General features: G+C 42.3%; 1 protein-coding gene across 1 annotated transcript; it reads right to left on the bottom strand.

The window, feature by feature from the left end:
- Window positions 1-3,710: 3,710 nt before the first annotated feature.
- Window positions 3,711-25,872, bottom strand: MARCH3 (membrane-associated ring finger (C3HC4) 3, E3 ubiquitin protein ligase). The gene is made up of 4 exons (XM_010566073.1): window positions 25,682-25,872; window positions 23,330-23,534; window positions 8,981-9,190; window positions 3,711-4,119 (listed from the first exon to the last, which is right to left on the bottom strand). Exons 1-4 carry the CDS (start codon window positions 25,870-25,872, stop codon window positions 3,961-3,963), a joined length of 765 nt encoding a protein of 254 aa, XP_010564375.1. The 3' UTR covers window positions 3,711-3,960.
- Between the last annotated feature and the right edge of the window lie 1,575 nt (window positions 25,873-27,447).

Here is a 27,447-nt window from a genome sequence, read left to right as displayed (position 1 = left end):
CTCTGTTGCACATTTTGCATTGTCTAACAGTTTTTAAAGATACTTTTGAATACCCCAAACCAGTATTTGGCAGTAAATAGGCAATACTCAAATCTGCTTGCAAGGAAAATTCTTATTTGATTAACTAGCTGTGCGTTAAATGGAGCTAATAACAGATGAAGAGCTCAATTATTAATGTGGGGTTTTTTAAGCTTACCTTCATTTGAGGGAGAGCTTTTTTAGTTCTCTTTTAGTGCATGTTTCTCCCAGTAGCTTTTTGTATCTCTTTCTGATAGCATCCATCACATCAAAGGCTAGTTGTATCTATTGGCCCTGATTCCCTTTATGTACTAAGTTCTGACATTGCCCCGTGTGACTTCCTACTGTGAAACTGATGCAAAGCTTTTTTTAATAAATGAAATGTAAATGACAGTTTGATGTCTCAGTGTGGCAGAACTGTACAGTTGAGTAAAGAAAAAAAGCAAAAAAACCCAACCTGAAGCATCTGTAATCCTACTTATGCTGTGACTTACTTCCAGCTGAACAGAAGGCTATGTTATTGCTAAATCTTCAGTTACATCCTTCTGTATCAGTTTCTTCTATCCATTGAATATGGTTTTCCCTCTTAAGTGGTTTATACTGCTGCTTCCTGTTTTATTCTCCTCACTACAATAGGAAGTGAGGAGTTGCATAGCTTCCTGCTGTTGAATTTCATACCTTTTCAGCATTGTCATTTTGTCAAATACCACTGCTTAACCTTACCTAAATTTTGTCTTGTTTGTTGTTTTATGTAATGTGATAGACTAGTCTTGCAGGGAAAAGGCTGTGTAGAGGTAAAACTTACTCACTTTGCATTGCACTCATACTGAATTGTAGTGGACCCTGTGTGGGTTTAACTCTACGCTTAGGATGGCAATCTCTATCATCAGCAAGCAGGATGTGGAAGGAAGGAACAAAACTGTATTATGTCTGTAGCTTCTTACAACATTTTTTTTGGGTGGCTTAACTTGCTGCTGCTTTTAACACTTGCAGCTCAAAATACTGATTTGAATACTGCTCCTTCTATATAACTTCTTAAAGGAAAAGGAATGTAAATGGCAAAGCCAGCTGCATGAGAAGAAAGCATAATGTTGCTAAGAAGGAAATTGAGTGACATTATTTAAAAAAAGAAAAAAACCCTCCCCCATCCTTTCATTAGTTAACTTTTACTTTTGCTTGACTGGGAACTCTTTAGGGTAGCATAACAAATATATCATTGTACTGCCAGGAGCTTTGCTAGCTGTAGCTACTGCTGCAGTTAATTTTGTCTTTCACATCTACTCAGACAAAAATGAGTATTGCTGCTGTTGTAGAATATTTGCTGTAATGATCCAGTTTTAAAATTGTTAATTGAAATTTGGACTTGGTGTGGCAGCAACAGCCTCATCTAGCAGAAGAAAAAGAAATACTTGTCAGGAGGGGCCTTCTGTCTGCAACTCTTTAGTTCAGAACAGAGGAGGGAATGAAAATTAGTATCACCCACCTTCCTGTTCTTATGTTTTAGGAGAAACAAGGAAGAACATGAAGCATGCTTTTTTTCCATGGGTTTAATGCAAAAGGGTAAGTGTGTGACTGGTTCTTTTCTGGCATTTTTTTCTCAAGAAAATGCATGGGAGACTGTTGCTAGTGACTTCACCAGTCAGTTTTGCTCTACTTGTGCATCAAAGCAGAGAAAATGGAGTGGCAATGTATTTGCTAAACTGGACCATACCTTCTCTCTGGCTGCTTCAATATGCATGCAGATTAAATAAGCTGTCTTTTAAACAAAAAATGAAATCTGAAATAACACAGATGAGGTGGGCCAAGTCACTATGCTGATCTGTCTGCATATACCTTGCAGCTTGATTTGAGTAATTGTTTTCCTAGTTACTACCTAATTCCATATCATCCTAATTTTTTGTTTCATGAAACAAAACCAAGAATAAGTACTTAACACAAAGTAGGAACAAAATTCTGAAGAAAGCTTACCTAAAACAAATATATAGGTATTAAAACACTGACAGTGTCCGGACCCAGCTAGACTTGTTTTATTTCCACACCCTTGGATAGCAGGTTTTCTTTTAACCCGGAACTCTGCTTACATGCATGTTCAGTCTTCTATGCAGATAGCTGCCTTTTGGGAAGATGGTTTTAAAAAAAGCACTACAAGTTTTAGGTCATCACAGAGACTGTGATAGCCATGTCTTCAGAATCTTGTGCAGTTTTCTCTGGAAGAGAAGCAGGTATTCACTGCCAAACATATAACCAATCTCAACCTTACTGTCAGACTAATGAGTATAGATCTGCAGGTTCGTGATTTTTCTTACACATCTTGGCTTGTTGTGAAACAAGTTTTATGTCGGAATGAGGCTGCTGTTGCTTTATATAGGTAGTTGATTCTTTTATCCCCATGAAATTGACAGTTATAAACAATATTGTTAAATAACATGACTACAGCTAGACTGGTCCAAAGACACAATTAAAAAAATAACAGATTTGGTTTTGCGTACTAAGCTTCTTCTCCTATAGAGCACACACAACATCAAATAAGCTCTTGTCTGATGGTAAACACCCATAATACCTTGAACTATCTGAATTAAAATTACTAGCCTTCTTGCTAGGTGTTCCTTTTTATTTTCAGTTCCTGCAGAGTTTAAAAAACAAAGCACATAGTGGCATTGCCGTTCACACACATTTCTAAAAAATTCATCTATTCAAAAGGCTATGTATCAATTTCTAATTCTAGCAGCATTTGTTAATGAAATTTTGTGTAGTTCTTTAACATAAAGTCTCTCTACATAAGTGTGTGTCTCTTCTGAGAGTGAAGAATTGCTGAATGAATTGGGCATAAAACCAAGGGGAAATAGATAATGCCACCCAGGAATAAAGTCTAGTCTTTACACTCCAAATTCAGTTTTGTCATCATAGTAGGCTGTGTATTACATTTTTTAAAAAAGAGCCTTAGTTACAATGCTACACTGAGAAGTCAGGGTTTACATATACTCTGCTAAATCTACCTGTCAAGCTGAAAATTCTGCAGCTTTAACATAATGCTAATTTTTATGCAAGACAAGTTCCTGCTTCCTAAAACATGTCTAATGATCTCATTCATTATGTATGCAGAGTTTTCCTTACAAAAATAAGTCTTACAATTAGGGTTAAGTTCAGCTTGGTGTAAATGCAGAGTAAATTGGCTAAGTATGAATTCACACCAGCAGAATGTGCACTTCAGTGCAGAATGTCTTGCTTAATTTGTTGCTTCTGAGTGGAAAAAGTACAATTTTTTTTTCCTGAGTGCTACATATTAGAATACTTTTGAGTAGGAAGATTACTGCAATTTGTGTCATTCTTTGTTTTGCACATGCTAGATTTATCACTGAAGAGTTTTCCTATCAGAGCTTTCCTGCCAAATAGGAAACAGAGATAATTTTTTTAATCACTTTATAGCATTTAAATAATATGCCAATTTGTAGAACTTATTACACACAAATTTTAATAATCCAAAATATTGGTATAAAGGACCTTCAAATAAAATCAACTGGGGGAATGCCATTGCTGTGCTTTAGGAAAGAAAAAACAGAACTGGTTACTGTCTAGCTACCTAAAGAAATAATACTGTACAATCAGGAAATGATAAAAACAAAAGCACTTTTTAAACCTGTTTTGCATTGTTGATTATCAGAGTTTAATATTTTAAACAATAAAAAAGTTAGCATCACTTGATGATGCAAGTATTAACATGAGCTTGTAGAATTCCATACAGTATCTGCTAAATAAGTTTGGCAGCTTAGCAAATATCGTATGATTGCAGCATCCATGATTTGAATTCAAACAGTGATTTATTACTCTGCAAAGAGCTTGTAAATCAGAATAGCACACTCCTGGGTTCTGGACAGTGTGTGTCCCCAGTGAGTTTGAGGGAAAATATTTTTAGTGCATGGCCCCTGCGTAGAACTGCCCAAATCAAACGATTGTCTCCTTTGAGTTCCTCTTGAGGGACTGCAGGCCCAGCAGGGACTGCTGGTTGGAGGGGATGTTGGCAGACTTTGGGATTAGGAGTATCACCCGCTGATTGGTCTGACGCCATTCATTGTATAATCTACAGTGATACCTAAAGGATACCTGGGGAGAGAAGAGAGATGCACTGTGTTTAGAGTCACTGCGGTCCTCCAAGGAATCAGTTGGGTTTTAGGGGGAAATGCCTTCCAGTGGAACAAAAAGCTGATAAGCAGCCTAATAGGGTGGGGTAAAAATGAGCAAGAAGTGGTGGGCAAAGATGAGACCTACTATGTAGATGGCTTGTTCCCTAAATTGCCACAGGAGAGAAGAAAAGCAGCCTGTGCCCTACTTTCTGCTGTTGCCTACCTCTCATACCCCTTTTTATAACATGAAAAATCAGACATTCTGCCTCTGTCCTTCCCAAGAACTAGAATCATTGGCAGCCACTTAAAATGAGAATGAGTTTGGGGTACTATCATGCTGCAAGTTGTTAAACTGACAAATAATGTAACTGGCTGGATGGTGAAGGCTTGCAGGTAACTTTAAGCTGTGTGCAAAAACTGACAGAGTTTTATGTTCTACCTTGTAATGCTTTATTGCTGAATGCATGAAATTCAAGATTGCGCAGATGCAACAAGGTGTGAGCCATCAGCCAACATGTGTGTATCTCAGTTTAGATTGTCTTCGAATTTTTTTTGTTGTTATCCGCTAACCAGTTTCAACCTTAGTGTGGTTCTGAAATGACTGGAAGAGAAATGACTGACTGCTATAGCTATACAAGATAGCTTGGCCCTGTATTTTTTTGAAATAGTTTACTGCTTATTTTAGTGACAGCTAAGTGTAGTGAGAGTTATGTCTGTATAAGATGATGTACATGTGCAGTTTAAAAAAAACAAACAAAAAAACCAACAAAAAAACCCCAACCTGTAAACTGGCTTGGGACCTTTGGGGTGAAATGTGCCACATGACAATTATTGTGTTCTGGAGCTGTGGGCAGGAGGGACCCATGCAGTGAGCACAGGAGGAACCTCTTCTTGTTAGCTGTTCTGTCTTCATGTGCAGCTGGTCATTTGTTACTGATTTTTATGCACCTGTGCCACTTCTGTAGGTCTGTGCTATTCAGATGGCAAAGGGTGCCATAAAGGCTGGAGGTAACGTGCTTGGTCTGCGCAAGTGGGTGTAAGACGCTGCTGACTCCATAGAGAAGTGGCTGTGCATGCTGCTGTCAAAAGGGGCTGTGCTGCTTACTTTGCTACCCCTACAGCAATGACAGGCTGGCTGCCAGTGAGGTATGGAGGGATATTAAGTAATATACATGCCTATGAATGTATCCTTCAGAACGCTTTCCTTATTGCAGAAAGGGTGCTTTTAACTAAATAAATTATTTACCTTTCTATAAAATCCTACTAGGGACAAAAAAAGACTTTCTGAGGTTTTTTTACTGGATCTTTATACAGCTGTCTGCTGTTAACGAGGGAAACTTATAGAGCTTTTGTTCACTAAGGAGTTGCCCAAAGACAGTTGTTCCAAGAGATGAATTCATTCCCCACCTTTCAATCTCCTCTGTTCTCCCTGAAGGTAAAGCAGTCTGCATCTTCGTTTCTGTGGAACATTGTATATGAAAGAACATGAGAAGTCCCTTTTAAAAAGGCACTGCAGCATCAGCAAAAATCATGTGGTGGGGCGGGGGGGGAAGAAAACCACCTTGCAAAAACGAATGCCATGCAAAATGCAGTGACTGCTTCAGAGGAGTGAGGTAGAGTTTAGGTTGAGTTTTCAAGTAGCACCACAGGAGATTCTTTGAGGAACTGCATTGTTAAGCCAGGCCTTAACTGCTTGTTTAAGGCATTTTCATAGGATATCCTAGTTAAGTTTGACAGCTTGTTTACAATGGGTTCTTGCCTGGAGGCAGTTTCCAAGTGATGTCAGCTACTGAATTTCAGTAGAGCCACAGTTGCTCAACCTAAGCTGTTACACTGGACGCAAAACTCTTGCCATACTGAACGAAGGCCAGATTTAGATTGGTCCTTGGCACACTAAACTCCTTTGTTCCCCTCTTCAATAGGATAGCAAGGGGGGTGTCTATCTTTCTAACTTACTCTGAATTAATTTGGAATAGCCTTTGTTTTAAACCAGCAGTTATGTTATACTGGAAGCTATAGGGCCAAATCCTGTCGTACTCCAACCTGCTACTTGATCTTACAGGAGTCAAGATTACCTGCATGCAAGAGAAAGCAGAGTATGGCCCTGTATTCTTAGTTTAAAGAGCAATCTCCATTTTGTGTCTGAAGGTTTCTTCTTGGGAGTAGCAGGCTTTTTTGTGTACATACATCAGTTACAGTGATAAAATGAAGACGAAAACCAATAGCATTTTATGGAGAACTTGGCTGTTTTAAGGGAAGGGATAAAATAGCTTCTTAGATGCTAAAAATAGCATCTCTCTGTTCTCTGCTCACTGGGATAACTGTGGTATGTAAATAATCTATATGCCAGCTTTTGCCTCCAGAGAAAATAAGCTGATTTATTGGAAGTAAAAGGAAGTTTTAGTTTTCTTAATTTTCCCAGGACCTAAAGGAGCATTATATCGCATGTTGTATGTAGTTTACCCCACAGCACTCAATATATTCCCTTGCATAACTAAGCAAGCAGTACAAGATTCTCCAATTTCTGAAAATTAAAGGGCAGGTGCTGCTGAAGCACTTAATGGGGTTAGCACTTCTGTGTTGGATCCGTTCCTTGCTGCATGGCAAGGGGAGGGTGGAGCCTCCCCAAGGCAAATGCAGGCTGGGGCCTTCCTGCATGATTGATGGGTCTCAGGCTGCTGAGCAGAGGGGGCATGTTTTCCACGTGTATGGTGCTCAGTGCCATTTGTAAAGTAGTTGCTTTAAATCTCTACCTTGACTTTGCAAATCTGCCCTGTGAGAAAGTGTGTGAAAACACTGTTGCTCAAGCCTATTGACTTAATCTGCAGATATACTTAAACCTCCTCAAAACTATTCCATCCACTACCAATACTGTGAGGACAATGAGGGCACCTTCTATGCTGTGAAGAGAGCCTGAGAGTCCTTCCTGTCATGTCTCTCTGCTCTGCGCACTGAATTAAGTCCATGCTGAACAGGAGGGTTACTGTGCCCTGAAAGGCTGCCTGCCTTGCCCTTCCCTGATAAACATTAGCTTCATTAGCCCATCCACCCCCTGCTAGTCTGAATAATAGATTAGAGTGGAATTACATCTTCCACAAGTCAGTGGACACTGAAGATACTGTATTTCAATTAAGTCAACCAAGGTGTGCATTTACATCAGGCTCACTACTGCTGTATTCTTCAAGTGCCAGTAACACATTTCTCTGTATACTTTTGAAGGGGTAAAATTTATAAAGTGAATAGAAGAGATGTTTGCTGCTTACAATCCAAATGCAATAGATGGTGTTAGGGACTACAACTGAGATGCTGTAGAAGTCTTAATGAGCAAAGTCAGATATGTCCATGTGTCATGGGTAATTAAATCCAACTACTTAGCCAGACTACCCTTTCCAACTTCCAACTCTTTTGGTGCTTGTGAATTATGTATATTAGGTAAATTGCACAGCATTTGGGTTTCTAAGACAGTCATACACAAAGGAAATTTGAACAACCTTTGCTTAAATACCTTACACACAGGTCTACACACAGTAGTGCAGGGAATAGAAGTGCCGCCTCACTGCTGGAGTAAATGGCCATCTTGTCAAAGGGGAATGCTGCTGCTTCACAGAAAATGGAAGCAGAAACAACTGAAAGAGAAACTGCAGGAGGCTGAGGCAAAACTCTGAGCTTTCCCTACTGCTGTGTGCTACTAAAATTAGCCTGCATTATTCTATGGAAGAGGCAGGGTTTCACCATTATGAATGGAGTAAATGAGATGTCGCCTTTCATAGCTTTCTTGGACCTAGCTGTTAAGTACTGTGGGGTTTTTGTGTTTCCCCTCACCTCCCCTTCTCCAAGCTTACTCTGGGCTCAGCATAGGGGTTTCTTGCTGTGGGCTAGCTCTACTAATGCAGTTATAAAAGTGCTACCTCAGCAGCTTACACTGGTCAAAAACTGCTGGAAGGGGTCAACCATACAGTGAGTGGCCATACCCCCTGAGGGGGAGAGCTGGGCACTGGCCCTGTGGGATTGGTGGCTGTCCTAGCATGACAGGCATGGCGGTCTTGCCCCCACTCAGGGCAGCACAGTTTAGATGAGCTTTTCCTCTCACAGCAGCACAGCCTTGCACGACTGCACAAGCATTACCCTGTTTGTTAGTGTGAATGCTCTGTGTCTGCATCCACTGTTCTGTTCTTTTCCCCCACCGGAGCTAGAGGTGTGAAATGTCAAACTCAACAGTAACCTGGGGTGTTCAGTGAACTGCTAGACCACAAGTTGATAAGCACTTATTCTGGCAGCTGTCTTCTGAGTTCCCTTCATTTCTGCTGGGCTAACTCTTGGTGCGCTGGCTGGTGCGCCGTGGACTTCCCACAGTGCCACAAGCACAAGGAATGGGGAAAGCATGGGATGCACCCACATCCAAGGCTTTCAAATTGTAAAATTGGCCAGACATTGGACTAGAATAAAATCTGAATCCTCTATGGCAGCCAGGTTGTTCACTTAAAGCTTTTTTGTGCACTGTGCCTTTACCCTTTGCACATTATCTTTGATGAAACTCCCTCCTGCAGCATCTGTCTTGAACTTCTCCATGTTACTTCCTTGTCTCCCTCTTGCTGTCCCTTCTGGTTGGGATTTGGGAATTACTGACCCCAAAGGCAAACTATCCTTCTGGTTTTCCAGAGGACTTGAGTGGTGTGGAACCAAGAGGTTTCTTGCAGATCTAACTTAAATTTATCAGTACAGAAGGTAAACATAAGCAATGCTTTGTACAGTTGTCCACCTGCTGTACAGCACTCTGTAACTAATTTTCTGATTTGTTCTTTCCCTTATTCCTGTGAGTTGAATAGAAAACCAATACTTACAAGGGTCCAAAAGAGGTAAATAGTGAAGAGTGCAACAGTGAGTGCAATGAGGCCAACAGCTTCGAGCCTGCTACTAAAGTGCAGATGGTCCACTGCTCCTCGTAGACACAACCAGCCAGAGATAGTCGCCAGCGGAGTGATAAACAAGAAGCACACCATGTCTCCAAAGAGAGTCCGTTTCTCATGCTGGGGACCTGGGTTCCTCAGCCACTGAAAGCAAAATGTAGACAAATCAAGTGTTAGCCCAGGGAGGATGTTTTACCCGAGACAAGCTGCTCGCTTGCAAAATGCAGACCTGCCTCTTTGAGGAGGGAACGTGGACCACACGCAGTATGTGGCTTTGGCTGTCCCTAGAGAGCTCCCACATGAGCTTCTCCCCTGTGCTGCCTGCTGATGTGCACCTCTAGCCATGTATACCCACCACATCATTTATACAGCTGTAATAAAAGCTGCCTTGAGAAGGGGAAGTGTTTTGCATAGTGCAGCCCCTGCATTCGGCTGCAGAACTGTTCAAGAAACTCCTTTCTTAATGTGGAAAAAAAATCATATGCTGTCCTGACAACTTGAGAGGGCAGGAAATGTTAGTATTTTGTGTGCTATTTTAAGATTTTTTTTTTTTTTAATGTTCTGCTTGTAATATTGGCAAAGCCATTTTCAACTTGCTTTCAGATACCCACATGCAATCAGCATTGAATGCCCACAAGGTTACTGTTATTAAGAGGATATGAGTCTTGCAGAACAGAGTGCCTGAAAGTCAACTGCTGAAGTGAAGGTTGATTGAACAGCTGTTAGCCTGTCATGTTTCTCTAAACAGGATTTTAGATAGCAGAGGTAAAAGAAGTTCAGCCTACAGCAATACACTGAGACCTTTTAATAAAAAACCCCTCATCACTCAAGTCAATATTTGAACAAGAAGACTACCGTGCTGTGCAATTTTTGCCAGTGTAAGCCACAGCATTTATTCAAAACTGCTCTGCAGCACCCCTTTTTTTTTTGTTCTTTGAGTATATAACTGTATGCACAGCACTACCGAGGATAGCAAATATTTCTTACTGTGGCACCTGGGAACCCCAGCCAGCCTGGGAGCAGTACATACTACCCTGGCCAGCGAGGGCAAACACACCACGTATCGCACAGGACTGTGTCTGCCCCAGAGAGTCCACGATCTAAGCAGAGGAGTCAAGGCTGGGAATGGGCTATAGAGGCGGGGTGAGCTCTCACAACCCCTGCTGCCTGCACGGCCAGAGCTGGGCGCAGGCAGGCTACAGATTCCCCATCTGGCGCGTCCTTCCCAGGCTCCCCGCTCCGAGTGTCGAGGTCGTGCTGAAGGCAAGGAAAGTCACGCTCCTCCAGGGCGTTATTGCATTATCTGTCATCAGCGCAGCAAGAAACCAAAACCACTGCAGCTCTGTGCCAGCAGATGGGGATAAAGCTCATGCATCCTTAAACTGGCCCTCTCATTCCTCCCAGTGTACGGGTGTTTTTTTCTTCCTCCCCATTACAGTGCTGCAGCAATGACCCAGAGGAATAGCAGGACTCAAGATTTTTGACAAGAGAGGGCAAAGCTGCGAGCCTTGTGCAAGCTAATTAACATTTCTCATCTAGGTATCCTATCCCTCTATTATTTCCAGACCCTGCTTCATCTTTTCCCGCTTTGCCCACAACAGGAAAACAAATACAGCATTTACCTCTCCACCTTCATATGGGGTAAAACAATAGTCAAGAAACTGAGTGCAACCAGGAACAGGTAGTCACTAATATGGCACTAACAGAAAGACACAAATCAGTAGACAAGTGTGCCTCAGCCTCAGCATCTCTTAGATGGAAGTAATAAATTATCTACTTCACAGGATTTTTGTGAGGTTTAACTGCAACACAGTAATGCAGCAGCCTAAGATCCCTTTTTCACATATCACTCAGGAATTTAGGAGACCACAAAAACCTGTTCTTAAACATTTTTTTTCAGGATGTAGGCTTTTAATTTGCTTCAATACTTTTAAAACCTAAGGAAGCAGGAAGTGCTTCGTAACTACTATGTACTACTATAAGAAGTTGTAAGGGAAGATGCTAGTTAAAAAGGAAGGCTCAATATTCATTTTTTTCCTATTCAAGCAGTGTCTTAAGCTCAAGATTATTGAAAATACCAGAATTCTGGGTGTGGTGAGCTCACCCGAACCAGCAGCTGAGCACCTACACAGCTGCTTGCTCACCCCTGCACTCCCACCAGTATGGGGGAGAGAACAGGAAGAGGCTGCAAGCAGAGCTTGCTTCGGTAGAGCCTGTACAAAATAAGGAGACATGTTTATGTTTGAACAGCTTTTTATTTTATTGTAACGTTAAGAAGAACGCTATAAAAAGTAATGTGTGAAAAGCTTACACCACTTTCCTTGGAGCTTTCACTCCACTTACTTAAAAACACCCCCAAGGGTATGTGCATAACAGTTATATTTGATTGCTTCTAGACAGGACTGATTGCAACCTTTACCTTCTTCAGTTTCCACAAATCCCTGTAATGTGAAACCACCAGGAAAATGAGAGGAACTGAAAGCACCTGGCAGTGGAGATTCTGCTCTTAATGGTAACTGTGAAAGGTTTTTGTGCAGAGTATTTGTTTAAAAGGTGAAACACAAGAGAATTGCTAAGCACCTGCACCTCTCCTTGATCTCAATGGGAATTGCTGGTGTTCGCGATTTCCCCAGGGCAGACCTTAAAATGCCAGTATCTCCTTATCTCAGTGCTATACATTGACTGTCCCCCCTATAACTGGGCAGTGAAGAATGTACTGCAACGTTTCAGAGTCTGTTTAGTGGAGGCTGCATCCTCAAATCGCAGTCTGTTCATTGATCTGAGCAAGAAGGAAGAACGGCAAGAATACATATATGCAAGGAAGCACACACATTAAGGCATGTGTTGTCATCTCTGCCCTATGACTTTCATGACACACAGTACAAAGCACTTGAATTAAGACAGTATTTTATGATGTGCCATCTCACTTGATTGAAAGTTTGACAAAAATGGTGTGAGACTGCTTCAGAGGCTGATGGCTCCCCACACTCCTTATGTCTTGTCTGACCCATGTGAACAAAGAATCAAACCCAAACAATTCAAGTATTAGATGAGCCTAGGACAGACAAGAGTAGTTTTAAATAATAAATACCCCCCACACCATTCTCAGTCTAACCTTAAAAGCTGGAGAAATTTCATTAGCTAGTTCTGAAGTGGAAGTCAAAAGCAATGAATAAATAATTTCAGTGGGTCTATGGATTTCAGTCACAGCACATATTTTTCTCCTTAAGTAGTGTACATGTGTTTCTGAATCTGCTTCCATCTAGATTCTAGGTGTCAGTCTTTTGTTTTGGAAATGTGCACTGTCAAGTTACTTCATAGCTAAAAAGCCAAGTCAGCAAATCCTTTTGTGAAACTGAAACCCACACAATGATCCCAACGAAGCCCAGAGCTGATTATCGTGTCAGTACAGTAGGGACTACCCTGCTGACAAAGAACGAGATGTAAGGCCAGATGCAACTCTCATATCTGCACGATGATACTCTGAAATCTCTCCTATTAAAATGTGTCAATGTGCTCAATAATTTCTGCAATAAACTGAGACTCTTGCAGTAATAATTTCCATTTTGGAAACAAACAAACAAAAGAGTTCATAAAAAGGGTCATGTTTGAAGCAAGATGCTGGCCTGCCTGGCAAAACACTACTTTTTCAAGTGCTATCTTGAAGTGAGCAGTGGTTCCTGTTCCTGATACACAGGTGTAAAGCCAGAGGAACGTGTCAAAGACACGAATTGAGTTTAGCAATGGCAGCAAGCAGTAATTCAAGAACAGGTAAGCGCAGCACCTGATGCACAATATTGGCTCATGACTGACACAAGCAAAGAAACCTGCGCCTGGACACTAATATACACCTGATGAGGATCCAGCCCCTCGAAGAAACGTGGGGTCCCACCTCATCCCTCACAGTGACACAAACCAAATGAGGTCTGCTCAGAAGCGAAACACCCCGCAAACCCTGAGCTAATGGCTGTGGCCACACGATACCTCACTACTCGCCCAGCTGTCTGTGCCATCCCTTTGGCACTGGGTGCTGCCACACTGCTCCAGCACAGGGGCTCTCTGCTCAGCCAAGCTCAGCTAAATGGGGCAGGTGTTGCTGAAATGGGTGGAATACCCACACCGCAAGAGAGGACTTTAAAAGTTTGACTCGTTTATCCTAACAAAGTCACGCTCTAAATGCATCTTGGCGGTGGCCAGAAGAAGGGAGAACTGAAGGGGGACATCGGTGATGGAGAAGTGCTACTTAAGCTAATGGACAATGTGGGCTTAAGAACAAATTGATAATAGTTGGCCATAAATAAATTTAGGGTAAGAATCAGAAAAAAATTCCCAGCCTTCAGAGGATCCAGCTCTGGAACAGCCTCCCGAGAAGAGTGGTATAGGCTAAACCCCCCCAAAGCTGACACAGTTTTAGGAAGGAACTTGCTTATGTTTTGAAAGGGATTTTTGATGTACTGCATTTGACATGAGAAAACACTGTTAACACACCCAAGGCTCCTTCACCTCACATGCTGACACGTGTAATACACATACAAGGATTTGTTGCAGTTACTTCACAAAGCAGAGTTGAATATAAATTATTATCTGCCCTAGAAAGATGAAATTGAGCTCTTGACCTTCATCTGAGGGTCTCCACGCTTCCTTCAACTGAATGCAGACTCTAGTGCTCAGGAACTTAATGTGGATTTGCAACAGTCCCTGGGAGACTTTTGGTATATGAGCCCACTACTGGCTTTCAAAATTTTACCTGATATTTAAAACTGCATGTGAAACCAGATCTATGAAATTGTCCAAAATCCCCTTTCAGTGTGAATGTACAGAGATGTTTATTTGACATTGTCAAATAATCTGAAACTTCAGGCTCCCGAGATAAGCAAATGGGGTCTGTTTCCTTTCCACTGCTTTACTTCATCCTGCCTAAGCAAACGTAACTGGAGACTAGAGAACTGCTCATCTGAAAGGGAAGACAGGCTGAGGCATCTGCATGATGTGCCAGCAAAGTGAAGCCTTACATTTGGAGAAGGAAATCATCAGAACAACCAGCAACTGACCAGAACACCCTGGAGAGGCTCAGACTGGTATTTTATCTAACCTGACCAAAATGAGCTGCCAGCAGAAAACTGCTGTAAAACACCTCCACAAGTTTGAGCTGCCTCACCGTTGCCAAAGGCCAAATCCTAGAAGCACTCACCTCCATAGGTCTAACTTCAATAGATGACTCACACATGCTAAGTAAAGTATGTGCATAGTGTTTTCCAGATCAGATCCTAAGGCTAGAACCTGCTTCTACTGGGAAACCCTTTTTACTTCACTACATTTTCCTTGGAAAATTGATTTTACATAAATGTTGCTGCAGTTATACCAGCAGCGAAGAAGATTCCAGAGAGTATGAAGAAAATCCATTACACTGCTTTTTAGTTAAAGGTACCTAAATAGTTATCATATGAAGCTGGGGGGAGACAGCAAGGAACTGTCTCCCTAAATGTGTTTCCCTTTGAACTAGAAATAGCTTATTACACATCAAACATATCAGTTCTTTTTGTTCTTTTCACGCTGATAGCTCTGCAGTGAATCTTGATGAAAGCAGCCTGTACCCAAAACTGCTAGCAATTGTTGTCCTTTCTCATTTCATGCCAGCAGTGACCAACAGGAACATTTTGTCTTCGGCTTTAAGAACAGACAGACTGATATTGCCTGGGTTTTTAGACTGTTTCTCTTAATGAAGGACATTTTTAAAGACCAGGAGGACCATTTATTGGCACGCACACACACACACACACACGTACACACACAAAATTACATCTGAACAGTTTTGTTCAAATACTTTTTTACTCGAAAAAATTTTTTTAACTTTTTTCAATGAAATGTTTTGAAACTAAGCTTAACTACATGTAACTCAAAATAGTCTCCCTGACCAGAATGGTATGTATGTTTGTTTTCAGTGCAATGAAACATTTCGGGTGATGCAAAACTTTTCTAGGTTAATGTTTTGCCAAGGAAAACAAACATTTGACAGTTACTTTTCAGTTGAAAAAATATTTGTATTTCAGATTTTGGGTTTCCTGCTTAGATCAAACATTCAGTTACTGGCACAGTGTTACTGTCTTCAGTGGGTGCTTTTAGAAAGGCCATGGTAACAGCTCACAGAGATGTTCCTTTGGTCCCAGAGACAGAGGCCTGTCTATTTGACAGCTAGAAACTAAATTATTTGATCTCAGTAACTTTATTATGCTAATGGTACGGCCTCTTTGTAACTGAGTCTGCACTTATTAAAGTTTAACCCTTATTTTAACTCAAGTTCCAGGGAATATTTTAATTGTGGATGTCTGAATGAGCCAAAGCTACTTTTTGAAAGAGCAAATGACTTTCATTTGCACATTATTGCAAGTAAAAGGAATACGTTATTCATTGTAAAGGTGGTGTATGATACACCTTTAATTTTTTCTGTTTTATAAAAAGAAGAAACCACAGTGCAGATGGGAACCAACCCTAGGTGGCAGCTAAGTGTAAGGAGAGTACAGCAGGCTGTTGCTATCACACCATAACTGAACTGGCAATCTAGACCTTGGGTATTTTGCTAGCTGAAAAACAAGAGTTTGACATGCAATGCTCTACCAGGTAGCAATAATACAGCGACCAGTAGATGTGGTGTTCAGTTTCTGGATTATACAACTTTAACGTCTAATAACAAGATGAGTAATTCTCTGACAGTGAAAACAAACAACAGAGCGTGCTAAGCTGCACTATAAAAATCGATGAAGTTTCTTACAGGTCCAGTTAAACAATATTATATTCTTTAACACTAGTCTGGCTTACTGCTATTCTGTTTTTCTACTATCCACTTTCAGTTTATATTTCAGGTGATGCTTGTATCAGGTAAAAGATTTCAAGATGTGTCAAGATTTTGTGGAACTCCGGGAGAAGCAGTATTTCCTTTTATCTGTATGTTTTTCAAAGCTCCCATTCTATTTTGGATGAATGTATTCCCAATTAGGCAGACAAATGTATGCATTCAAGAAGATCAACAAAAATCACATTTTGCGTTTTAAATCAAAAGCAAAGCAGATTTGCTATTGGCAACACATACTTCAATACATTGCAAATGTCCTGATCTACAAGCTCAAATATATGGAAACTAAAGACATGATAGATAATAAATGCTTGGTAACTCTCCAAAAAGACACATGCAAAAAAACCTTTTCATCTTAGCACTTTTTTTTTTCCCCTAGAAAAAGCAAAGTTTGACTTGCTTCTATTGGTTGTAGGAAATGCTACCAGCAGGAGAGAGATGATAACCAGGCAGTTTAGAACTGTATTACAGAATCATGTGTCCAAAGAAAAGTCATCAATACCATCTAAAACAAAAATAGCTGTACCTTTGAAAACCCACAGCATCTTCCCTCATCTTGCTAGTCCTTAAAGAATAGCATTTGGACTTTCCCAAAGCAGCTATTGCCTCTGTGATGTTCAGTTGCTTTCTCCTGGGAATTTTCTTCAACATTTTTTGCCCTTGATCACTAGTCCTTTAAATTTAGGAAAGAGCAGTTACAGATGTGATGGTTTGAAGGCATGGTCTGTTCACTGACAAGTAATTTTTGCGCTTTTTTTGTTTTGTTTTGTTTTTGTTGGGGGCGGTGGGTTGATCTTGTTTGCATGCTTGCTGTCAGTACTATGAGAAAGATTTGTGCTTGAGAAAAGTCAGGCAATGTAGCAAAACTTTTCTGAAAAGAACATAAAACCCCTATTTCATTTCTCTTCACAGGAGAGAGAACAGCTTGTTTGGGTCTCTGGATTTTTCCTCATTAGAAATGAATAGAGTAGGGTATTCTAGGTGTAAAAAGTGCATCTTCAAGAGGTTATGTTTTTAAAACTGTATGAGTTGGGGAGTTTATTACTTATTTTTGTAATACTTTAACTCAGACATACTTCTACTGGAAATCTACATGGCTGCTTCAAATTCACCCTGTGTGACTTGGGTCTCAGGGCGGGGGGGCATTTTCACAGCTGAAGACAACTACGCACAAAAGTATCTCCCCATCACCTCGCCCTTCTTATTTTGCCCTTTTGGGGTCAAGAAGGGAGGGACGGACCCCTAATGTGCTGTATTGACAGCTTTTTGACAGCTTTGACCTTAGATTCATGAAAGTTTTCCTTGTTGGTGACTACTCTGAGTCACCATTTTTCTTCTGGCTTTAAGAGTGATCCTTCTACAAACTACATGCAGCAAATCTGGTGTCTCTTCATTACAGTAATTTAATGCTAATGATTTGCTTCACTGAGCAGTGGAGAAGAAAAATAAGTAAAAAGAATCCCAACAGATAAAACCAGCATGACTCAAAGTGTTGCATAAAAAGTAAATTCATATTTCAGTGTAAGGCTTCTGTAAGTTTTAAATTACAATATAAGCTCATCTTAACTACTTTATGCATAGATGTAGGTTTTAGGGGGTTTTAAAATTTATTTTTCTCTTCTAGCATGAGCTCTACAGCCAGCAACAGATTGGGAAAAAATGAAGTTAATTTCTGCCCAATATTGTGATGATTATCCTGACTTTACTTTTTCCCCTAGTCATGCTGTTTTGCTTATGTATGTGTTTTATATCGTTATTTAAGTGCTCTCTGTTTGCTTGCTTGCAAAAAATGAACCAATAGATACCAAATCCTGGCTGGTTTAAAACATGTAAATAACTTACAAGCAATACAAGCCTGACTTATGCGGTCACATAATATTCTTATACCATATTTATGTTGTAGCTGGTTGTTTTCTAACAACATTTTATTGCTTATAAATACATTTGTACTGCCATGTTTTGTTTCTGTTTCTGTACTAAGCCAAGCGGAAGCAACATAGATGCAATATGGAAATTAAAATGAAGATGATATACAATACACACATAAAGCTTGCCTAATCTTTATGCTGAAACGTAGCAAAAGCATCTACATGAATAATGTCGCACATTTCTAGAGTGGATTTCTTTCTGTGGATTGGCTGCATTAAAAAAGCAGCTTATATGAAAGTGGAAGGTCTATAAAAGTGTCTAGGGTTTCTGCTGCTTAAGCCTGGGTCCTCTGTGTCAAATGTAGCCACACTCTCACTGGCAGCGGGGTGATCAAAACATGGGAAGATAAGTAGGGCTACCCAGCAGCAGCTCCTTTTCTCTTTGAGATGCATCATCCCTAGACACGTTCATAATGAGATATCCATGTGCCTAAGCACACATCCTACCCATCTATAATTTCCAGCAGACTGTAAAGGGGTGCTGTGTATCTAGCACACAGTAGAAGAGGTGGGCTCAGACCTTGCATGTACTTGTTGAACTGAATTTTGGAGTATCATGAGCCCTGGGACTGAGTGGAATGTGCATGTACTCATGTAACGTGTAAATGGGCAACAACTTTTGGATTACTGGCAAACAGCTCCTTTTAACTGACTGTAGGGCTGTGGATGTCTCCAAACAATCCCCTTATCTGAAGGAGGAGCTCTGAAATCAAGCAAAATGGCTAGACTTGGTCTGCTGATGCCTGCCAAGTGCCTCAATAGCTACATGTTGTCTAGCAAAAATGTGACTTCAAATGGCAGCTCCAAAGGTGCTACAGAAAGCTTATGCTTCAGTAGATTATGTCTGATTGATGTTGGTGGTTTCAGTTTTCTGTGCCAGAGCTTGCCGGGTGCCCTCCAGAAGGGAGATGAACAGAAGGACACAGCAATCTTCAGTAGGAAAAGAACTCTATTTCTATCATGATCCATCTCTTGCTCCTTTACAGTAATATATTGTATTCTCTCCAGTGCAGCTGTTCTGAACAAGTTCACAAGTGACTGAGAAGTAGGAAGTACCAGGTCCCAGTGGAGAGCTGAGGAGCATCAGCCTAGCCTCTGCGCAGAAGTCCCACCAGAAGCAGGGTCATCTGGAGGGAGTGCGACAGTTCCCAGTTAGCTCAGTCCATAAGCAAGGCGGTATAAGTGCTGAAAGTCAGGTGAGGCATGAGGAGGCTCTGCACTTACGTGCAGCACATTAGCCACCCATTTAACAAAATCTGTGAAGGCTCAACAGAAAGCTATTCTTACCAACAACTGTAAAATCACACAGGGCACATTTGACACATGTAGGCCAACAGTATGGAGACAAGGAACTGTAAAGAAGACCACTCCTTTTGGCTGACCAACCTTTGACAAACACCTGTGGAGGAGGCAAAATATGTGCATTCCCTGGTGTGTGCTTCTTCGTCTTGATGAAAGACAAGTGACAGAGCTACTCCACCCAATGTAGCAGGAGGCAAAAGACATAAATGGTGGATGGCAATGAACAAATCACTTGCCTTAAACACTGAAGGAGGGGTTAATCCCCACCATAATGCCCAATTCATGGTTCAGAAACACAATTCTTCTGGGGAAAATAATCTGAGTTAAATAAAGAAGTGAACCAAGAATGTCTGAAGTTTCACAAATGCAATCTTGAGAGGATGGATCTGCCTGACAGACTGTACTACCATTTCCTGCCTCTCTCATTGGGTTTTGGGCATCAGTTAGCAGATCATACATTTCTTGGGAGATATTTCTCCCCCAGACACCAACAATGTGTCCTGTGGCATAGATAAAGAAATATCTCCCTTGAGAAGTACCTAGTTTGAAACTCAGTTAACCAGAGAGAAGCTTATGATGGAGAAAAGACATGAACGATGAAAGAGGAAATGGAGGTCAAAACGAATGCTGTTTTTCCTTTGCTTTTTCTTGCAAGAGAAATCCAGGAAAAAACAGGCTGCTGTGCATAACATAAGTTGGGGAAAGAAAGCAAAGGTGAGCTCCTGGCATTTTTGCACTCTATGCATGATGTATGCAGGAGGCAGGATATAGCTGTAGGTATGTCCCTTGTATCTGAGCTAAATAGCTCCTGTTCAAGCGCATGGGCCCACATCCTTAATGTGAACATGGGCAAAAAGAAGGCAAAAAGACATCTTGCAACAAATTTTTATAGAGCACTTGCTTTCATTTCATAATGAACTAACGCAAACTAGCAACATGGCGGGGAGGCAGGACAAATGCTATGGGCTCACCAGCCCATTCTGATCAAATCCTCTGCTGCTTCCATAGTAATGTACACAGAGGAGGAAGGAATATGGCTTGAACAACCAGCCATACCATTTACTGCTCACTTCATTTCAAGCCCACTACTGCTGCAGCCTCTCCTAGGTGCTAACAGCAGGAATGAAGTCAGATATGACATTTCTAGAAAAAGGAAGTGAAGTATCTCAATTCTTTTCCATTGAGATTTCCTTCACACCCCTGGTTAAGCCACTAAGAAGCAGTAATCAACCAAGTGAAGGGATGGGGAGAAAACATAATACCTTCTTCTTTTCTTTTTTTTTTTTTCCCCCTTTAAGAAAGTGAATAATATGTCTTTGAATAGTCAGAAGTACCATTTTTTTCCTGATGGACAATCTCTAGGAGAAAAGCTGAATATGATGATTGATTGCCTCAAGCATTTTTATACTACCTGTCACTGACCAATGGATGGGATATATTCCCTGTATGAGATAAGGCCTGCTGAGAAGTTACTGGATAAGCTTCTATGGACTATGCTCTATGAATTACTTTATGAGTACAATAGTCCTTCTCGACCTCCTAAAATGCATTGGTAAACTCATCATTCACCTCCACTGAAAGGTGCACGTACCATTTCCATTATCTAGTTCAGAGGAATCTTTGGAGAGCTAATTATCTTACTAAATGAAGAGAACTTTAACTCCCCACCCCAAACACACAAACACACACACAAAACCACAAACACAAATACACACACACACATACACACACAAGACGGAGCTAAAAGCAGGTGGCCACTCTGGCTTGTCATTTGTCCAAAAATTACAGCAGGTTTTTGTGAGAGGTGGTCCTACTATACCTAACATACCTCCCTCCATGCTCTCATACTCTAGATAATACAGGGAGACAGACAGGACGGTGCTTTTAGGACACAGAAGATGGGGGAATCTGGCAACTTGCATCTGCTTTAGTCATGCTTTGAGAACTTTCAGATTTTCTGTAATTGTTTGCATGGGGAGGTCTTTGGATTTCAAAGCACTGTGTATTAAATAAGTACAAACTTTAAGGACAAACTTAAATTATACTAACAGAACTCAAGAGGTTTGACTGCTATCTTTCTGCTTAATTTATCCCCTTCCATACAAATCATCTTATTTACTCTTTGTCTCTCCTGCTCTCAATTTTAAAAGCATGGCTTCAATTCCCTTCTAAACTGAAAATATACTCTTTTGTATAAGATCACAAAGTACTTCAAAAAAGTCAGTTGCTTTTTTTTTATGACCCTTTCTGCAACTGCATGTAATTGTTGTTTAATGCACTAGAATACTGTGGGCGTGGCAGCTGAGAAGCAAGAAAAGATTAGGTAGTAAGGAGAAAAACACCAGTTAACAATGTGTACTATGTTTCAGAAATGCTCTTGCACTTGCTTCTCATTTGTCCTCAGCTAAGAAACAGAAGAGAGCTTTACCATTATTACTGTTATTATTGTTGTTGCTATTATTTATTACTGCTTTTGGCAAAAAGAAGCCTCACTTCATCAGGGAATGATCAAGTGACCGGACTCCCCCAGCCTGGGCAGGGTTAGCTTTGCTTTCAATGTCTTCAATCATCATTAGCTCTGAACACTGTCATGTCACATTTGTGCAAAGCAAGCCTCACGAGCACCTGTTGCAAGGGAACAGCTTGAAGAAGCTGGACTCTAAAATCAAACTGTTTATTTTGCACTGCCTCAGCATCGCTCGTCTTTCTTTTCAGAAGGCAAATTCAGAGTGGCATCGTCCTCATGCCAAAACCGCAACCGAAAACTGCCTGGCGTAGGCCGAGACCAGCTGGCCGAAAGATGTTATCAGCTCCATTGGAGAATGCTCAGTCATAAAGATTTTGCTGCTCAGTCGCTGACAGCCTGAGAACACTGAACAGCAGCGTTTCTCAAACTGGGACCAGCTTCCTGGGAGAGGCTGGAGTCCTGCTAGAAGCACTAAACAACAAACCAGAGGCAGTCAAACACAGCTGGCCTAGGCTTGCTCTGGTTAAGGCCTGACAAGACTACAGGTCTTGTGCTAAATACCGTGTCATGTACCTCTTTTTTGCTGATCTTAAGGAAGAATGAAGATATCCTCAGGCTTAGACACAAAATGCGCATGCGTAACTCAATCCAGAGTAAAGCAATTTTGGTAGTCTTCAATGAGAACTGCTCACCCCGTCTCTGTACGGGCCCCTGACCAACTTCCCAGCAGTCAGTTTTATCCTTTATGGTTTCATCTGTGAATAAGAGCAAAACAAGATGTGCCCCCTCCCCCTTATTTTTAATACTGTATCTCTTCCAACCAGTTCTGCTACAGTTTACAGGAGCAATGAAGATGCATAGGAAAGACATGTTGTCCTGAACCCAAGCTTAGCATGTAAGCACCTGTGTCACCAGCTGGTACAGGAAGATGCTTCTCATTATTTTTGTAAAATACTGTTATTTGTAATTCACTTTTAATTCCAACACAAACCATGACTTGTACTTTTTTTCCCAAATTAAAATAGGGGAGGAGAAAGATTATTAACAGTGTAAAGATAGTGATCTCGGCTTTTTTTTGTTTCTTCTTTTCCGGAGGAAAAAAACCCCAAACCTGGCAAACTTCATGCAGCCACTAAACCATCTATAGTTGGCAAAAACTGAATTTTAAATGATAAGGGAGAAACAATTGTCCAATTCACTGCTGAGTCTGGTACACAGGCAAGAGAAGGCCAAAAGGTCACACACAAATGGCTAAACATGCCAGACACTGAACAAGAACAATTCCTTCTTATGGGCTTGACATGAAAACTAGGTTTCTAAGGCTCCTCCATTTGTCACCTCTCTCTCAAAAGCAAGAAAAAAAATTATTCTTGACCTATATTTAATATGCTGAATACCCATGCTTGTCTTGCATTCCGCAGAAACTGTTACTTCTCTTCCATCCTCTCCAAGCTGGCTGGTGTACTAGGAATTCGCTGCACACTGTTCCCCAGATCTTCACTCACATTTACAGTGAAGTAAACCCATCGATCCCATTCTTCTTCTTGTTTTGATTTGGTTCAAAATAAGGGTTTTCTTACTCCTGCCCTTTCCCTGAGCTTCTGCCCTCATCTTGCCAAGCCCAAAACTCACAGCTTGCTTTGGCGGAGCTGCAAAGTCTTTGTGATGCCTACATAAAAACAAACATCATTTGCTCATTAATGCTAAGCTTTTGGGGACGTGCCCCATGTACTGACCTCCACCAATGGCCTGGGTTTGCGCTCCACTGCAAACCTGAAGTGGCAGAGTTCGCAGTAGCTGGTGTTTGAAGATGACAGCCAGTGCTCCAGGCAGCTGCGGTGAATAGTCCCCAGGGTCCCTGTACATTCACAGGGGGAAAGCAGGTCTTCCTGGCTGCTGCCCTCGTGGCAGATCCTGCATATCGGCCGGTCATTGAAGGGGCTGCCGGAGGAGGAGAGAAAATCGCTGGTCAGGATACAGGGCTGTGATCTAGCCTCTCTGTCTCTCTGTATGTCACAAATTAACAATGTGGGAAACATTTGCAGCTTGCGTACTTTGCTCTGTAGCTAGTACAAGCTAGTACCAAGCTGCTGGGCTAATGGCTGCAGGCACTTTGGTATTCTTGTTTTAAAATACCTCTTCTATAGGGGGAAAAAAGTGGAGAATGAAAAACACATCAGAGTGGCAGATGAGAGACAAACAACCAAGTGCTTCTGGACCTTTGTATTTCCCGCTTCTTCGCAGTGCAGTGGAGCAGCCACTTCAAGAAATCTCTAAATGCATCAGGGAAGTTTTAAACCTGCCTCAGCTGGGCACCTCTTATACTTTTGACCTACAGGGTAGCATCTCTTACACTAGTGATGACGCCCTGGCCTACAGGGTAACCTGTTTTCAGTGATCAACAGCAAAGGACTACTGGACCTGAAACAACAGCACCTTGCCCTGTAGTTGTGTGAAGAGGCAGGTGTGTGCAGGCTGGAAGCTCCGTCCCTGGGGAGGATTCCCCTCTCTTTGGGACAACTCCCCACGAGCAGCTGGAGGAGTGATATTAATGGCACTGAAAGGAAGGACTCTGCCAAACACATCCCTCCCATATTGCTGCCTGTGGTTATTTCTCCTGCAGTGCCTTCTCCAAAGCACCCGCCTTGCTGGTGCCGGGGTGCTAATGTGCAAAGGGGGACAGGTGCTCCTCCCACCAGTGAAAACCTGAAGGCTCTGGTATTAACCATCAAGATTTTCTGTTTTACAGAGGAATCTCTCGGGGAAGAGAAAGGCAGTTGTGTGGCTTCCGGGGGTGCTCAGGCTTAGCGCAGCAGGAGGAAAGCAGAAGCAGGCTGCAAGCACCTGTGCTGCTGAACCACGGATCCACTTGACTGCATCTTCAACTCAGCCCCCCCAAATGCCAAGGCTGAGAAGGTCAATCTCTTAGCTGAGGTCTCGGAAACAAAAACTCTCCCTATCATAGGTGCCACCTCAGGTGATATCCTCAGAAAAACAAGTTTTGAGACTGCCACTGACAAAAGCTTGTTAGCAGATAGTGTACAGTGGCACATAGCTGTTCCCTCTGTCCCTTTTCTGGCTCTTTGCAGGCTGCCCCGGGTAAACCTCCCTCAAGTTTAACAGCAGGAAAGTGTAAAGAAGCCAGCCTGCTCCTTTCAATCTGTCTGGTAAAACAGTATGAAGTTGTGCTTGATGCTCTACACACACATCTGAGCTGTGCAAAATGCACAAGGTTTAAAAAAGTTGCTATGAGTAAAGGGGGAAAGGCCCTTTCAGGCTTACACATCGCACATACAGCAGCAGTTAATAATTTCACTCTTCACATGAATGCAGTGGATTGGATTACATTTGCTGTTCTGTGAAAATCCAGGGCAACTTCAAGACCCATGCAGTCTTTCCAGCTTCACACTAGTGAAGTGGAACTTAATTTTGACCAAGTACCAAGTCTGGATGTGGCCAAACCCTTAAGCATCCTCTTTCTTGCTTCTAATGAAAACAAAGCCAACCAAAAGCTGGGTAGTGTTTCAAAGGGTATAGTTTAAATACATATTTCACCACTAATCTGCCATTCTAAACCAACAGCAGAAAGAGGCACTCTCAATCACTTGAATGACTGAAGCAGCAACACTTGTGTGTGCACCTCTGCTAGAAATAGCTTGTCTGGCCGCTCGGCGCGCTGGCTTGGGAAGCGTGAAGGAAACATGCTGCAGAAGTGCTGGTGGCAGCACGCAGACTAAACATGGCATCCTGTGCCAGACAGCGCCTGCCAAAGCCTCCCTCTACGTATCAGGGCAAATTATTGCAGCTGGCGCACTCGAGCAGCAGCAGCATCCCTAGACAGCTCACTTCCCCCTTCTTCACCGAGTATAAATGGTGAGGGCTTAATTACATGTGTAGCATAATCATTATAAAGTTAGGACGAGGGCTTAATTACAAGTGCACTGTGGTAAACCTTCACAAAGCACACCACCACATCTTCCCTTCAAGCGCCCGCAGGGCTTGCGGGTGGCAGCTGGGGAGGGTGCACTCGAGCCCACGCAAGGAAGGGTCCCATCCCGTCCTGTCCCATCCCGCCACCCCCCACGTACCTCTGTGTGGCGAGCGTCCGCACGACGGAGGAGAGCAGCTGCCCATCTTTGGCTGACACCTGCATGACATACTGCGAGCAGCTGCCGGCTGGGCCACCGCTGCCGCTGCCACCGGGCAGGGTCTTGCTGCTGGGTGCCGGCGGGCGCTCCGGCAGGACTCCCGGCAGGTGACTGCAGTGGCTGGTCCTCATGGTGGTGGGCGGCGGGTCCCCATCTAGGGAGGAGGGAGGACAGGGCGGTGGGACGGGGGGAAGGGGCACGTCCCTCCCTGCCTGCAAGTCTGCCTCACGGATCAGTACCAGGCATGAGAAAAAAACATCCCCCGCTCCCTGCCCCAGCCCTCCAAAACATACTCAGCAGGGAGAGGAAGCTTATAACGTTATGTGTCACAGAAAAACAGTCTGTACGTCTCAGAAACAGCAAGCCGGGGCTCTGCGCTGTTTTTTTTCCTCTGCAGACTCCTAAAGTCACGAGTGATAAAAGGAGAGACTGAACCTTTTTGTCTCTCCCCCCACAAATGCTGCAAAGGAATATACAATCTTTACCTTGTGAGCTTTTAAACTTAAAGTCCTGCCTCTGCCCACCAATGGGGAAAGTTATGTATTGGAGGAGAAAGTGGCTGATCAGCTCCAAATGCCCTGGGAAAACACTCCACTGCTGCTAAGTGCCTTCCATCACCAACCCACGGCAGAGCATGGACCTGGCAAATAATCCTGTACAGGGGTTTTGTCAGACAGACCTGCTTAATAACTGCCTGAGTGCAGCAATAATTTATGCAACAAGGTGAGGCAGAAATCATAGCGTGCCTGTGTCTGTCTTCTCTGCTTTGCTTTTTCACCCATCACTTAGAATGTATTTTGTGTGATGTTTTCATGTGTGGTAATTGGAAAGCAAGGGTTATGCTGGTAACAAAGAGCCTGGGAACGGAAATTCGTGATACCTTCGTATGATGCTCCTTGCTGGGTGTGCTTATCGGTGAGCAAAAGCTGCGTGGTTCAACAGGCAGAACACCAGGCTGTGCGCCTGCAGGTTTGCTCTTCAGGTCGGTCACCGACCGCATATGTATGGGGTGGGTTAATCCCTCTGCAAAAGGGGGGAAAGACTTCCTAGCATGCCTTGAGACACTTGGCTACAGTCACTGATTCAAAGAAAGTAGGTATTCTTTATTGGCAGTGCTGGATGCACGGGGGATCACTCCACCTATCGTGCACACCGTTGGGTCTAATTGTGCAGGTAAGTACATGTTCTACATACATATTCACTAGATTTCCAAGAAATGTTGTACATATGAATTAGTTTTCCGGGAAACTATTAGCATATGCAAATGTCCTTTATGCAGGTGCATTGAAGGTCTCTGGTGGTCTTCAGGAGTCCTCTGGTGGTCTTCCATAGTCTTCCTCACTTGTCCACTGTTTGACCCTCCTCAGGTGATTCTGCGCAGTATGGTCTTTTACTCGTTTTGATACATCAGTGTTTGTTAGTGCTCTTATTATCTAAGTTTTCATTAGTGGTGTAGAACCATATGGTTAGTTTAAGTTAATTATCTACAAGGACGAGAACAAATGCAGGAGTTCTTCTCTTTTCTGGCCCTATCTATTCAAGCAAGGCCTCTACTTGTGCCTTCTCGACAAGATTGTAAATTCATCAAACATTTAATTAAGTTTTGTGATTGTTCATGGTTCCTTCTTGCTCATCATTCCCAAGTACCAGTCTCTGACAGGCTTAATCTTTGACAAACACTAGTCTTTGGTATGTAAAGTTACAGA

The sequence above is a fragment of the Haliaeetus leucocephalus genome, unplaced genomic scaffold, assembly GCF_000737465.1.
Source record: "Haliaeetus leucocephalus isolate CR32 unplaced genomic scaffold, Haliaeetus_leucocephalus-4.0 Scaffold203, whole genome shotgun sequence".
Taxonomy (NCBI): domain Eukaryota; kingdom Metazoa; phylum Chordata; class Aves; order Accipitriformes; family Accipitridae; genus Haliaeetus; species Haliaeetus leucocephalus.
Note: the sequence above shows the minus strand (reverse complement) of the source record. Positions and strands in the feature narration are given on the sequence as shown.